General features: G+C 39.7%; 1 protein-coding gene across 2 annotated transcripts in view; it reads left to right on the top strand.

The window, feature by feature from the left end:
* ZNF536 (zinc finger protein 536) overlaps positions 1-16,104 on the top strand; it is a 517,603-nt gene that overhangs the window by 317,033 nt on the left and 184,466 nt on the right. For both annotated transcript variants that reach the window (XM_018553236.1, XM_018553244.1), the window contains one exon: positions 13,090-14,661. In XM_018553236.1, coding sequence (XP_018408738.1) covers positions 13,090-14,661 — 1,572 coding nt within the window. The remainder of the gene's footprint in view (positions 1-13,089; positions 14,662-16,104) is intronic.

Consider the following 16,104-nt stretch of genomic DNA (forward strand, 5'->3'; position numbering starts at 1 on the left):
CTGTTAGAGTATCCAAGGCAATATAAGAAGCCAGAGGCTGTCTCAGCCCACCAGGATCCATCTATAACTAAAATCATACTGTAGACTGATATTTATAAATGTAAACAATTTTGTAAGCTGCTCTTAACATATAGATAGTGTAATTTATTAACTGAATTAAAGTAAAGCATTTGCTAAGATTTGTTTAATATAGCAGTAATCCCCTACTAGTGTTTTTATAGTGATCAGTAAACCCAAGAGTCAAATGTTGCTGTTTTAATGTACTTAAACTTTCCATTCCTTACATATTGTGGATGCTTTTGTTTCTTTGTTCAAGTTAAGTACAATATGTACAAGTACAGAAAAATACCTTGCCAGACTTCCAGGAGCTGAAGGCAAATAGGCTGTTCACTTTTGCAAGGGAATTTGCTCTTTACAGGGGATGTTTCCCTAAGCTTGTTGATTGTGTTGACATTAGACTTTGCAAAGAATACCCAAACAGTATTTTTGCTTGCACATGATTGGATGATGGAAGTCAGCAGATCTTCGCCTTGCATGTGATTGGGTATTCTTTGCAAAGTGAAATGCCACCACTTTCACCAAGCTAAGGGAAACTTCCCCTACAAAGAGCAAATTCCCTTGCAAAGTGAACAGCCTTTTTGCCTTTAGTAAATCGACTCCTGAATCTTCTTATGAGAGTAGACACCTATGATGAATACCCAATCACATGCAAGGAACATTTTAAGTATTTTTGCTTGCACATGATCGGGCGATTGAAGTCAGCAGAGCTGCACCTCATTTACTAAACTAAGGGGAAACTTCCTTTCCAAAGTGCAAATTCCCTTGCAAAGTGAACAGCCTATTTGCCTTTAGTAATTCGACTCCTGCATCTTCTTATGAGAGTAGACACCTATTCCGAGAGGATGGGTAGGGAGGTAAGGCTTGGCGATGGAAAGCAGGAGGCGTTTACTGACCAAATCCAGAGAGCAGTCTAGAATGGCAACTATGCTCCTCCATTGATGCATTGAGGTTGATTTACTAAAGACAAATAGGCTCTTCACATTGCAAGGGAATTTGCTCTTTGCAGGGGAACTTTCCCTTAGCTTGGTGAATGTGGTGAAATTCCGATTTGCAAAGAATACCCAATCACATCCATGGAAAATTTAAGAAACAGTAATTTTGCTTGCACATTATTGGGTGATGGAAGTCAGCCGAGCTTCACCTCATTCACTTAACTAAGGGGATACTTCTCCTGCAAAGAGCAAATTCCTTGGAAAGTGAACAGTCTATTGGTTGAATGAGTAGGAAGGTAAGGCTTGCAGATGGAGGGCAGGAGGTGCTTGCTGACCAAGCAGTCAAAAGAGACAACAATGCTCCTCCATTGATACATTACATTAACAGGGTTATTGACAAAAGGGGTGAAGAGTTTGGAGGAGGCAGGAGAAGTGAACAATCTAGGACAACATAGCTGATTTGGAAACATTCTCCAATTCAGCTCACTTTCCAGGTCAGCTATTTTGTCCTAGATTGTTCACTTTTCCGGCCTTCTCCAAACTAATTCACCCTTTTGTGAATAACCCTGTTAGTGAATGCTGTTTCCATAGGACTGGAGCTTAGTTACTGGCAGGATCACCAGTTAAAAGTAATGGGGAAAATGAAAAAAGAAAACAAATGCAGTCACCACAGCTAAAGTCTGGCAAGCTGCAATTAGTTAGATGCACTTTAAATTTCCTTTGTTATCCAGGGAAAGAACAAAGTTTACCTATTATCTGAGTTTAATCCCTTTGTACCGTCGCTGCTGCAGACACTTTGGCCATGTTATCAAAGTTCTGTAAGTTCATCTAGCTTTGTTTTTCACCCAGACTTTTAGTTTTTTTAACTTTTTTGTACTATTTTTATCTTTTTCTATCTATTTTTTCAGCCCAGCACATTGCAGTGCATGCGACTTCTGGCTTAATGACATCCCCCAAAACTTTTTGGTTGGGAATAATTGATTGAATGTAAAAATTCTTTAAAAGTTTAAAAGGTAATGTTACAGTATAAATTTCCTAGCAAAACACTAAGTAGGGAAATATCCATTAGCGAAATTAACTACAGTTTCTAGGTAGCTAACAATGTTCGGTATACAGTAGGGCATGGCTAATGAACACTGCAGTCAGTGATATTTCATTATACAAATTAATGCTCACATTTTAATGGGAAAGTCACATAATGAATCTAGGCTTCGGTGACAGCAATTAGAGGCACAGATTGTCCCCTTCTGGACAAGCCAGTGTTTAGCAATAAGCAGCTGCTGGAAAAAAACGCCAAGTTTACGACGTATATATGTGCTTTGGGGGCGAATTAGTATGCGATTTTTATTAATGGAGCAAAACTTCCGTGCAGACCGATCAGATATCTGTCTCATTTTGCCTGGCGATGTATGGCCAGAAAAAAAAAAGGATATATATGAAACGGCTCGCCCTGGGGTTTGTATGACATATACCGCGATAGCTTTTGTCACAGTCGTGTCTTTAAGTTCTTTGATTCTCGGTGCTCTCTGTGCTTGTCAATTATTGGGCGGAAGCGATACAGTGTAACAGAAGCATGAGGCATGAAAGGATGTGCCATCGATTAAGACAGCAGCCAAAAGTTGTGAGGAGGAAGGAAAAGGTCCTTATCCCCGGGATATTTTGTGGTGACACTTGGATTGGCATGGTCTAGGGCACCATTTCTCAATCTTTTTGCCGTCACGGCACACTTTAAAAGTATGCAAAATCTCGAGGCACCCCCCGTCTAAAATGCAATAAGATGTTAAAAAGCGACATGTTGCCCCTTCAAAATCTTTTCCCAGATAGGGGTCTGGTATGGATTTTAATGGGGGAACCCACACAATGAATTCATCTTCTAAACGGAACCCACCTTCCATGGATTGGCTTCATTAATTTCCAAGGTGCTAGAGGCCTGCCTGCCTCTACCATGGAGAGGAATGTTGTTTTGCAAAAAATTTTGAGGCACCCCTGAGGAAGCCAGAAGGCACCCTGGTTGAAAAAGGGTGGTCTAGGGTGAATTTGTGAATTCTTGAAGTTCATTTGGACAGCCTGCTTGCAAAAAAGGGATCCTCCCAGGATAGAGGTCCTTATTTAAGGCCTTACACAGATGCAATGGAAAGGGTGGTGGTCATGGTGGGGAAGGAGAGGTGTGTTGTGGGTTGCCTGCCAAAGGATTCGTATTTCTGTCTATGAAATTCTGAGATTTGGATAGCTCTGCTACAGAGCACAGCCCTGTCTGGTAGTGGAGGAGAACTGATTTTTATCTGTAGCTGTTAAGTAACACATACAGGTCTTGTTCCTCCCCCAGCCTGTGATTGGATATTGAAAGGAAAAGCAGCAGACCTCTGAGCTCATCCCTCCATCTCATTGTCACTCTACTCTCTCCTCCTGTGAGCTTGATGTTTGCAAAGTAGCTCACCTGATTGGCTTCTTGTGCTGCTTCTCTCTCTCCCAATTCTGAGCTCTGCTGTTCAGGGACTGCAAGAGACTGATGCCATGTCAAAGGCAGGTACCCTTACTGCTAACATAAAAAATATACACAAAGTATAAATAAATAAAATATACAATTTTGACTGCTGATCGCTCTGTACACCAACATACAGCCTCACTGGGATTGGCAGCAAATTGGGCCAATCTGGAGCAAGCAAATGGTCACCTTAGATCACTGATTCATATAACTAGGTGAACCCCTTTGACCTTTTCCAGTTCCTAGAACCTCTTAGAAGCTTGCTTTGACAATCTGAAAGACAGTCAGTAAGTTAATTTGCAATCAGTAGCCTACTATGTTATAATTACCATACTGGGTGTGCCACGTAACATAATTGACCAACTTTTAGATGTACAATTCCAAAGGACCCTTTACCAGGTTACATGTAGCCAGAGGTTGTTGCTAAATATTCTACCCTGCAAAATGCAACATAGGGGGTTCACTTGTTTCTACATGCCAATAGGACATAGGATATACAGTAGTGTAGCAGAAGTAGAAGGGAACATAGAGGGAAGGTTTAGCTCCTGTCTAGGAGTGTATCACTGTTAACAGAGAGCCAGTAGTGTGAGAGGAGGAGGTGATTGCTCTTTTCATAGGTTACATACTGTCAGTGATTGGGGGAAGATTGGGGAATGCAACTCAGCAATAAAGTCCATCACTGACAAGTGAGTGACCCAGTCAGTTTAACAGACGCACAGAATGAAAAGTAGTGACCTTGGCTTACAGGCCTACAGCAATGTGGCAGTGGCCTACAGCAATGTGGCAGTGGCCTACAGCAGTGTGACGGTGACCTACAGTAATGTGGCAATGACCTGCAGCAGTGTGGCAGTGACTTACAGCAGTGTGGCAGTGACAAGTTATTTACATACAGGCCACCAAATTGTGGAGGATAATTATTTTGACATTATTTCCTCTAGCTTTAATAGACTTGCAATAATTGGCCTTCCTGCCTTTTGTTTCTTAGGAAGACCAATTTCTATTCTTGTACCACATATTAATCATGGCATGATGCCCTTGCGCACCCATTGAACCATGTCAGTCTAGAGGGGGGTGGCTTCAGAGCTCTTATTTTAAGTGTTAAGTGTCGTAAAGAAAGAGTACTGCAAATGCAATTCCCACTTTTATGTGGATTAAGCTTGGCGTGACCACCATGTGACAGTAAATAGGAACTACAGTCCGTGTACTCATCGCATTTAGAGCCACTGCTCCAAAAATGGAGGGTGGGTGTTGTATAGAGTGTTCTACTTGCAACTAGTACGTTAATAAACACATACTGAACTTGCTTTGGAGTGCCGGTGTACATCCTTTAGCAGTAAATAGGAACTACATACATTCTTATAAATTATTTGGCCAAATGTTTGTGGACACCTGACTATGACCATCACAACTACGGTAGCTTCTTGGACATCCCATTCTAAAACATAGGCATTAATACTGTGGTGGTGTCCTCCTTTTGGCTATAACAGCCTCCGCACTAATGGTAAGGCTTTCCACAACAATTGAAGTGTGTCTGTGAGAATCTACTCATTCAGCTAAAAGAGCATTTGTGAGATCAGGTGCTGATGTTGGAGAAGAAGCCTTGGCTGGCAATCACCATTCCACTTCATCAAAAAGGTGCTTAGTAGGGTTGGGATCAGGACTCTGTTCAGGCCACTGGTGTTCCTCCACACCAAACAGGTCAAACACATGTCTTTATGAAGGTTGCATTGTACACAGGGACTTAGTCATGCCGCAACAAAGAGGGCCTTCACTAAAATGTTGCCACAAGGCTGGAAGTGCGCAATTGCCTAAAATGTCTTTGTATGCTGTAGCATTAACAGAACCCTTCACTGGAAACACCTGAACTCAATCATTTTGAGGGGTGACCAAATACCTGTGTCCATATAGTATAAAAGTAAGTAAAAGAATAAATAAATAAAATGTATTTTTTTGTGTAATCAGGACAGGATTCTTCCGGACAAACGTGTATGCACTGTTTGCTGAAACCATTACAGTGGCTATACTGTGTTTAGGTTTTTGCTATTGCCACCATATCCCTCTCAATGACCTTGATGCATCTTACCTCAAATGAAAAAAAAACTAAGAGAGGTCAGATAAACGATTGTTAAATTGATACAATAAAAAGAAGAGCTTGCACACTGTTTGTGTATCAACATTGAAGAGTTATATGGAAGCATTTTTAAGCTTAAAACATAAACACCTTCAAATATGTGTTTGTGACGGTTGCAAGGCCATAGTTATGTATGCATTGTTGTAAATCACTGTAAAGTATCTTGTTAATTCGGAACGAGCTGCTTACGTTATTAACATTCTTTTTAAAATGTAGAGGAGTTTGTGTAGCATTGGCTTGGCGGTTGAACCCATCAAAGGATCCTCTGGTAGAATAGAAAAAAAACAAATTCATACTCCTTTCTGACTTTTTATTATTGTGAGACTTATTCATTCACAATGGAGATTTTTAGGTATGTGCGGAGGTAAGATATGAATTCAGTACAGTTTATTTTTCAGAGCCCTTGGAACCTGATTTACTGGTTAGCCTCCTGTAAGTTAGTCCACAGCCGGATTTGAGTTTTCATTCCAAATTTCCACCATATCTGTCGTACCCCATATCCAATGGCTCAATGTGGTAGTGAGCTCAGGCAAGGTTGTTGGCTAAAAGTTAACTATATCAATTAGTTATAGTTCTAAAAATGTAAACATTGATTTCCTTAAAGGATTTTTTCACCCACGGTGATACTTCAGTGTTTGTTAGTTGCCAAAAGTAAGGCCATCACTTTGGGGACTTTAGCATTTAGAGCAGGGGTGGGCAACTCTGGCTCTCCAGCTGTGCTTTAACTTCAAATCCCAACATGCCTCTGGGATTCATGCCTGTACCTGTCAGTGTTGCAATGCCTCATGTATTTTGTAGTTCCACAACAGGAGGGCCAGAGTTGCCCATCCCTGATTTACAGTTTCCCACTCTAGTGCTTGGCAGTGCTCCACTGATATACAGTCTTCCTTTTTCTTCTACCTTCTTTTTAAAGGAAGGCTATAACAATTGTGGGTCATTTTGTTTCCTATGAGCATTTAAAATGATATTTCATTTATTATACAATTTTTATTTTAAGGAGAACTATGAGGTAAGTGATTTACACTCATCCTCATAGTTAGAGCCGACGTATGACATTGATACTGTTGGCTCTATTGATCGGGAAGTGAGCAAACACATACCGTCGCTCGCTCACTTGCTGATCATATCCCTGCAGAGAGTCGTGACTGCCAGTTGCCGCTCCCCACAGGGATTCCCCCCCCCCCTCCCATCCTCCAGTGCTGCCTGGAGGAACGGATGGCGAAGCGGGCAGGCACAGCTTGCTTTGCCTCTAGATAGGCAGAGCCTGCTGTCAATCAGTCAGCTGGGTGGATCTCAACAGTATTGTCGAGATCCATCACGGCTGCGGCACTCTCAGTATATAGCAAGCTATAAGCTGAGCTTTGGGTCACAGGAGGACATTAGTATATGTCCTCTTGTGACCCTAAAGAGAACTATGGGATAAAAAGGTTACCCCCATAGTTCTCTTTTAATAAATAAACATTTTAATATAGCACACACCTATGATACTGGTGTCACAGAGGATTGTGGATTTTCTATACAGTGATCACAGATGTAGCTGTTTGCTTTTAGAAAGTCTTTCTCAAAGTGACATTTACATATACAATGTTTCATATTTACTGACTTGAAAAAAAAACCCACAAAACGCCATATTTTGTAAAATTTTATTTAGTGCTGAAAATAAAGAAAATATTTGCAAAAAATCATTGTGGAAAAATAAATTCATAAAGAGATATAATTCAGCGAGGAAGCATAACTGCTTGAATCCTGGGTGCCTAGTAAGGAAGGGCCCTAGTCCAAATATTGTCCGGGGACTCCCTATTCTGTTGTTGAGTCAGTGGACCAGTCCATTGTTCACCTCCTCTGGTCTTTGTATCCTCTTGTGGGGAGGGGGGGGGGGGGAAATTTTTTTATCTGTTTAGCTTGATGCCAAAAATGCCTAGTCTTACACGAACCCTATCTCCCTATTGGAGTAGGTGTCCACTCTCATAGGAAGATACAAAGCCATGGAGACTGTAAATACTGCAATGGTCTCAAGGACGTAACTACAGATCATGGGGCCCAATAGCAAAAATGTGACGGAAGCCCCCCCATTATGACCTTTTTATCAGCGGTTACTAACAACACAGAGATTCCAAAGACTCCTCTTGTGCATCTGACTTCAGCTTTCCTACACTGTAGACTTTACAGGGGATTAGGGTTGTCATCGGCAACCATTCCATTAATGATACAGTACTGTGTTATCTTTACATGTTCTATGTTTAATTTGCCTTAACAACCTTATGGGGCCCCCTTCCAACCCCAGGCCCAATAGCAGCCACCTATGCTGCAATGTCTATAGTTATGCCACTGACTAGTCTCATGCAGTGCTCAGCAGTGTTTTGGCATACTGTACCAGATTACACTACTTGGTAGCAGTCACTGTTTATTCTTGCCTTTTATAGCCAACTTTACAAAATATAAATATAAAAACCTCGGGTCACTTTTTTAGTAAAGAGAATGCTTAATCTTCAAGAGGAAGGAAACTCTAGTTTGAAATCTTCTGATGGAGATAAAAGCGAGAACTGAACTGCAATGGGTTTTCCCAGATCAACTGCTAGTTAATTTAAGCAGATTTGCCATTTCAAAAATATACATTAGAACTCAATCCTCAAGCTAGTTTAACAGATTGGTTCTGAGCAGATTGACATCTGTCTAAACAAGGTCCTCCCGGAATATACTCATTGAAAATGATGATGTAATTAATTATGCAGGTGCTGCTGAGTTTTGCTGTGAGGGGAAATATAATTTGGATATACTATTTGCAGATGTAATATTATTGTCTTGTCCATGTTCTCTTTTGATCTGCATTGACTGATCTTTTTGGAAGGAAGTATGTAGCTAATAGGTCCATACACATTAAATCATTGTCCAAGGGAGTCCTCTGCAGACTCGACCTGGACAACTGATCTTGGGGATCAGTTGTACAAAATTAGTTATTTGAGACTCATTAGTATTGTTCCCTCAAAAATGAGTATGGGTCCCTGTTGGCCAAAATAGTCATGCATGTTTATCTCACAATAGTTCTACAGAAGTTTACAATAGTTAGATCTTCTGATTTCTCGCTAATGTCTCTATGTAGCATGTAATTATATCATTAAACATGGACTACTGGATAGGGAATGTGCTGGTATATGGACCAAAGAAACCCTTTACATGGTCACCTCTGGGAGGATCAATTTGAATAGTATGACTTCACTGTATGCCCAAATGTTTGTGGTCACCTGACCATCACACCCATAATATATGACCAAAAATATGTGGATACCTCTCTAAATTATTAAGTTCAGGTGTTTCCAGTGAATGGTGCTGTAATGATACAGCAAGCAAAGACATTTTAGACAATTGGGTTGTTCCAACATTGCGGCAACAGTTTAGGGAAGGCCTTGTTCGGTTCTAGCATGACTGTCCCCTGTGTATAAAGCCAGCTTCATAAAGGCATGGTTTGAATAGTTAGTTTGGTATGGAGAAACACCAGTGACCTGAACGGAGTCCTGATCCCGACCCTACTAAGAACTATTTTTGATGAACTGGAATGCTGATTGCAAGCCAGGCCTTCTTGTCCAACATCAGTACCTGACCTCACAAATGCTCTTTTAGCTGAATGAGCAGATTTCCACAGACACACTCCAATTGTTGTGGAAACAATTAAGGCATGGTTTGACCAGTTTGGTATGGAGAAACACCCGAGTCCTGGCCCATCTCTGTTGCAACATGACTGTCCCCTGTGCCCAAAGCCAGCTTCATAAAGGCATGGTTTGACCAGTTTAGTGTGGAGAAACACCCGAGTCCTGTCCCTTCTCTGCTCCAGCATGACTGTCCCCTGTGCCCAAAGCCAGCTTCATAAAGGCATGGTTTGACCAGTTTAGTGTGGAGAAATGCCAGAGTCCTGGCCCTTCTCTGCTCCAGCATGACTGTCCCATGTGTCCAAAGCCAAATCCAAAAAAACATGATTTGACAAGCAGGAGACATGATTTGTGGGCCTGCACATAGCTCTGACCTCAACCCTGCTGTACACCTTCTTTGGAATGATTTGAAGGCCAAACGTGAGCCTAGTCTTCTCATTCAACAGCAGTAGCTGACCTCACAAATTTATTTGGCTGAATGTGCACACATTCTTACAAACACACTTTATACTCATGTGGAAAACCTTCTCAGAAGGGCAGAGGCTTGGAAAGGGGGGTTGTGGATTGGTAACTCCATGTTAGTGCCTGTGGTTTTAAATGGGGTGTCTAACAAGCTGATATAGGTGCAGGTGTTCCCAAACCTTTGGCCAGATAGTGTATATGCAGATAGTTGGATGCTTCCAATACTAGTTAACTCATCTCTAATACTAGGCCACGTCGTCTGGAAGGGAAAAGGTTCTAGAGCAGCTACACTTGGGGTGTACACCTTCATCATTTTTGGGGTTGTAAACCTTTATCAACTATATATTTTTTTTAAATAACCCATAAAAATAGTTCCAGTGGTAACAAAAAAGAACACTTTGTGTGGCTGCATGGAAGACATTTTGTAAAGGCCTACACCAGCCCAAAATGATAATGTTCTTTGTAGAGAAGCATAAAAGGTTGCATCAACTGAATTTTTCCTTTTGTAGCTCTCTGCTGTTGGTAATATGAAGTAGTTCTGTCAATTTTGCTTCTTCTAACTCTTTGGTCTGCCAGGGCGGCTCTTTTACACCACTTCTCCATCTACTTAAACAGTGCAGGAAATACATACAGGAAATTCTCATTTATCAACCATTCATGGATTGCATGGATGTCCATCTTGTGTACAGTATATAAACAAGCATTTTTTTTTTTCAACTGAATTGAACAAATACGGGAACATTGTTTTAGAATACAAAATCATTTTGGGTCATGCAAGTGTCCTCTGGTTCAAATATTTGCTTTGCTTTCTCTAGAAAAAATATCTAGCCAGTAACTTTAATAGCAGCTTTAAAATAATAATATTAAAATAAAATAAAAATTATAATAAAGCTGAAATCAGCATTATAAGAAACACGTGTTTTTGAATCACATGACCAATGGAATGTTACAAATCATATGCAATTTGCTACATATATTCAGAATATTCCAGTGGGCCATATGATTTGGAATATTCTAATGGCCATATCTATGAAAATGTATCAGATTGTCAACCTTTTACAGAGGTGGCTTTTGTATAAGTCAAGCATTTATTTATTTATTTATAAATAAGTCACAATATCTTTTTTCAAGTATTTCCATTTCAAGCGTATCCTTTTCATCTATTATATTTTTAACCAGTCGGGGCTAAGAATTTCTGTTTTTATAGCGCTTTAGTTTTACATTCCTTATTCTTTTTTCAGTTTGCATGCAGTAACATTTTAATAGAAACAATTTGCATTCTATTTAAAGAAATATGCAAATGTTATTTTTATCATTAAAATTACATAGCAGTTAAATCAACATTTGTTTCACAGTTCTAAATCATAATCTAAGCTCGAGTTTTTTTGTGTTTTTTTTCCCCCTCTCGTTAATAATTACATATATATTGTAGGCACATTAAAGATTGTATTTGTGAGCCAGGAAAACCATCAGTACACACGGAAATCACTGCAAAGCCTTTGCAGATAATTACCATATAAAACAGAGCTTCCTAATATATTTTGCATTTCTTTATTAGTAAGGGTTTTATTTAATTTTTATTGACAAAGTTTCATTTAACCTATACGTGGTTCTACTTAAGCTATGGTAATGGAATGACTTTAATATTTTAGATTCTGTGTTTATAGATCTGTATTTAGAAACAATGCAATGGGTCTGCAGATCTCAGAATTCTTCTGGAATGCTGCCCTCTAAATAATGATAAATTACTCGTGCAGCATGCCATTTGCTAATTATATCCATGATTTACTGCAGAGCACGACTTAAATCATTCATTTCAGTCTTGCGTAACAGTGCCATAAAAAAAAAAAAATTTGGTTTTTAAAAATGGTTTCCATGTGTATAATTTAAACAAATTTTAACAGCTTTTGTATTCCGTGAATATTCAAGCTTATAACTTTATTTAAATTGATGGCAGCTATTATGCCTTATGTGTTTTTGAAAGCATTTTTTTTCTTACATATTCTGCTTTTCTAGAAATGTAAGCTAAATGTATTCTCACAAATGTGTTTTCAAGAAAGAAAATGATCTTTAAATTTATAATAAACACCACATAATGTATACATCAAGCATTAAGTGTATATTTCAGTAAAAACAATGGCTGAAACACTTTATTTTATTTTGCATTTATTTAGTTAGAAAGTCAAATATAGACATTTTTGAGTGGGAGTTGTTTCGATTTGTATATATATATTTTAGGAAAGCGAACGTTATGATTTTAAAAAAAATATATAACTGAAATATTACACTAAGCGTTTGTTGGTGGTCAGAAAACAAAATATGGCCTGTTGAAAAAGAAAATATTCCCCCCGCTTATTGCAGTGAAAATTTTAATTTCCAAGTAAAAACAACTTTGAGAACCGCTAAAACATCTTTATCTGATTCTGGTATATTCATAATTTGAAACGAGCAGTAGCTGTAGGAGTTTGGGTGAGTAGTCTCTTATTATGTTCTACTTTCGTGTTGATAATAAATATTGAGTTAAGCATTGTTTATATTTTTACAGCGCAGCCATATTGTTTCGGTTTTTTCTTCGGCTTTGAGCTCACTTCATCCATCTGTTGTTTTTACAGAAGGAAAAATATCAGCCCCAACTTAAAGGATATACTGTGAAATTCTTTAAATTCAACACATGCTTTTAAGGTTTTGAGAACCCTTGCTGGCAAACATTTATGGAATGTTGGACCTTATAATAACCTTGAAAATTGTTAGCCGGGAAAAAAAAAATGGAACCTCTTATTGGTTGTTTTTGAATATTGTTTGTTTGTTCATTACCCCTCATGTGCTGCCGATAGATGACACATATAAGGCCAGTAACTTTTTAATGTGGGCTGCGACTAAAGCCGTACTTATGGCATGTGGCCATATTATAATTTGTCTGTGGAAATGGGACCATCTATCTGAGCTAATAGGTTCATTATCTGGTATGTTGATAAATTTGGTAAATTGCTTCCAGTCTGTAAATTCTCTTCCGAACCGCTGATCAACCCCAAAGAAGCCATAAGCAGCTCAGTGGCTTGGAATAAAGGCAGATTGTGACCATTTTGTATACCAATGTGTTTGACCTAACTGGCCATTGGTCTTGTAGCCAGGTGGTAGGATTGGCATATGAGAGGCAAATCTTTTTTTAGATTAAATTAGAGGCAAGACTAGAAGGGTTTATGACAGTTGGAAAAATTGATTTTCAAATAAATATAATTAAATAATCCATTATTATTATTATTATTTAATACTTGCATTGTATGTAGTTAAAATACATTATTAAAAAGATTTAATATAAAAAGTCATATGGGACATTTTAATGTTTAACATTTTTCATTTTTTGTGAAACTTTAGGTGAGAAGCCTTACAAGTGTCCCCATTGTGACTACGCTGGCACCCAATCAGCATCTCTGAAGTACCACCTGGAGCGCCACCATCGAGAAAGGCAGAATGGCTCCGGCCCTATTACTAGTCATGGGCATACTCCGGGACAGGAGCACAAGGATGAAACGGCCAGCAAGAGTTCTCTCTTTATGAGGCCTGATATTTTGCGAGGAGCGTTTAAAAGCATCCCTGGAATAGATTTCCGAAGTGGTGTAATGTCCCAGCAGTGGCAGTCGGGGCTGATGTCTTCTGGGGATCGTCAGGGACAGTCAAGTGGCATTGGTTCTGAGGTTTCTTCAGAAGCTTTGAAAAAATCAGAGATCTCTAAAGCAGCAAATATTGCAGACTTTGGAAGAGCATATCAGAACATTGTAGGAAATGGTGTTAACTTCCAGGGCTCTTTGCAGGCCTTCATGGACAACTTTGTTTTAAGTTCTCTAAAGAAAGAAAAGGAGATGAAAGAGAAGGCCTTGCTAGAGTCGCTTCCTATAAAGGTTTCCAGGTCTGACAACTGTGAAGACAAAGCGGAGAACAAAACTCCACAGAGGAAAATGGAAAAGTCTCAGTATGAACCTCTAGACCTGTCTGTGAGGCCAGACGTTCCATCTCTTCCAGGTTCATCCGTAACAGTCCAAGATAACATTGCTTGGCATGGGTGCTTGTTTTGCTCATTTACAACATCATCAATGGAATTGATGGCCTTACATCTCCAAGCTAACCATTTAGGAAAAGCAAAGCGTAAAGACAGCTTAATGGGTGGACAGGGGCACACAAAAGATTCACTTAGGGAATCCTTGGGTCCCGCAAATAAAATTGCTGCCTCGTCTTCTTCAGTTCAGTGCGGCAAAGAAATGATGTCAAAATTGAGCCCATTGCAGAATTCTGAAAAAAATCCAAACTCTAAAGAGACTTTATCTGATCATAAAAGCACTTCCTGGTCCAGTCATATGGATCCAGTGTTTAACAATTTCCCCAGTGAATTCTACAAGCAGTTTGGTGTATATCCTCACCCGCTTGGGTCAAATGCTCAAAACTCTTGTTCTAACATGGACATTGATTCTCAGTCTCCCCCAGAGGATGATGCACATGCCTTGCAGTGCGATTCAGTGAATACAGTTGGTACTGATGACCTCTCTGATGAATCCTCATCCGAGGACATGGAAATGTGTAAAGAAGATGAGAATGAAGATGAAGAAATTGACACTGAACCCGAAAACATGAACCCAGCTGATGAACAGAACAAAGAAGACCATGAAGAAAAAGATCCTCTACTGAACTCAGCTGCTCTAAGACCTTCTGAAAACATGGTTTCCTCAACACCGCAGATGATGGAAAAGCAGTGGCATCCAAATCTTCCATTGCCCCACGAAACGCCACAAAGCTCTTTGCAACCTGACCAAGCATCGGGTCCAGATCCTTTGGAGAAGCAGGTTAATATGCTCTCTGTACTTCGAGCTTACAGCTCTGACAGCATGGCTGCTTTTAACGGACTTGCAAGCAACACAACAAACAGTGGATGTATGAAGAGACCAGATTTATGTGGTAAGTTAATATGACAAATATAGTAGATGATGGGGAAAAAAATGAACTAGTCTCCCAAGGAGCCTATTGATGCCTTTGTTCATTTTATAAAGCCAGGTTTTAGCTAATGTGGACTGTAGACAATGCAGTTATTACCTGCAGTGCAAAGTGGAACCATCACTCCCCAAATGGCAACTTCTAAAGGAGGATTTCAGATGGAATGTCAATCATGCAAACTGAGAGTAGAGCTCAGGTTTGCTGTAGGTGATGGGAGATGGACATAGTAGGTCTTAGCACAGTTCTAATAACAGACACAAGATTTGATTGTGTATGACAAGGTTGTTTCCATTTCAATCAATTCCATAAGGAATCAAATTTAGTGTATTGAAGGAACATTGGGTTCTAGATCTTAAAGGAAATCTCCAAACTCCAGGCAAAAATTATCTTAACCCTTGCACTGGGGCCACCTGTACACTGCAAGGGTTAAGTGCTCATTTTAGACTAGGAGCAAATATAACAAAGTTAAACTCACCCGAACCTCTTGAACCTCTCAGCCAGCTGGTTCCTAGATCGGTCCCGGCAGCCTGTCTCCTTCGCTCCAACAGTGGAATGTCTCTCGGTATCCTATACCGTGTATAGGACGTGATGACCGCTGGAGCAGAGGTGGACTGGTCTAACAGCCAGTAGGCTGCCAGGTTCAGGTGACTTTAACTTTCCTATTTTCACTCTTAGAGGAAAATGAGCACTTAACCCTTGCAGTGTGGGGGTAGCTCCACTGAAAGGGTTAAGATTATGTTTGCTAGGAGTTTTTCTTTAAAACTTCTGGCCTGCCATAACCTGCTCTTATAGGGGCTCGACGACTGAGCTACCGCATCAGGGTGAGCTGAGCTCCTGAAAGAAAGTCAAAGTGCTGCTGCTGCAAACGTTGAAAATGACTTCCTCCAAAGTGTCTGCAGCTACAGACATCAGTGAGGGATCATTTCAAAGCTCATTTACTGCTAAAGAACATGCACATTCTTGAATGTTCATATCCTGGCCACATATTTATTTTATTTGAGCTTTAACCATGCCCTTTTGATGGCTGTGGTACACAATAACAAAGCCAAAAGATTCCTAATGGCCCAGAGAGAGAGGCTGATAAGATCTAACTAGATTATCTTTTGCAGCTAATCCCCTTCAAACTCCTTCTACTGACACCACCAAAATCACTTACTGATGCGAGCAGCTGTTGTGTTGATACATTGACTCTAAATACATTGACTGTACCAGACACATCTGTCAAATGGTGCATCAATAAACCGGCAATCTGGTGATGTGGATATCTTGACAAATGGACCCTGCAATGTTTTATTATATTGCAGATTAGTCTATACTGTACAGACCTTATGGCCTTCATTTATCAATAGAAGCTTTTTTTTTTTCTTGCTCCTTTTTTTTTTTTTTTATTACATTGGCCTTAACAGT

The sequence above is a fragment of the Nanorana parkeri genome, unplaced genomic scaffold (genome assembly GCF_000935625.1).
Source record: "Nanorana parkeri isolate BGI_ZX_2015 unplaced genomic scaffold, ASM93562v1 scaffold6, whole genome shotgun sequence".
NCBI lineage: Eukaryota > Metazoa > Chordata > Amphibia > Anura > Dicroglossidae > Nanorana > Nanorana parkeri.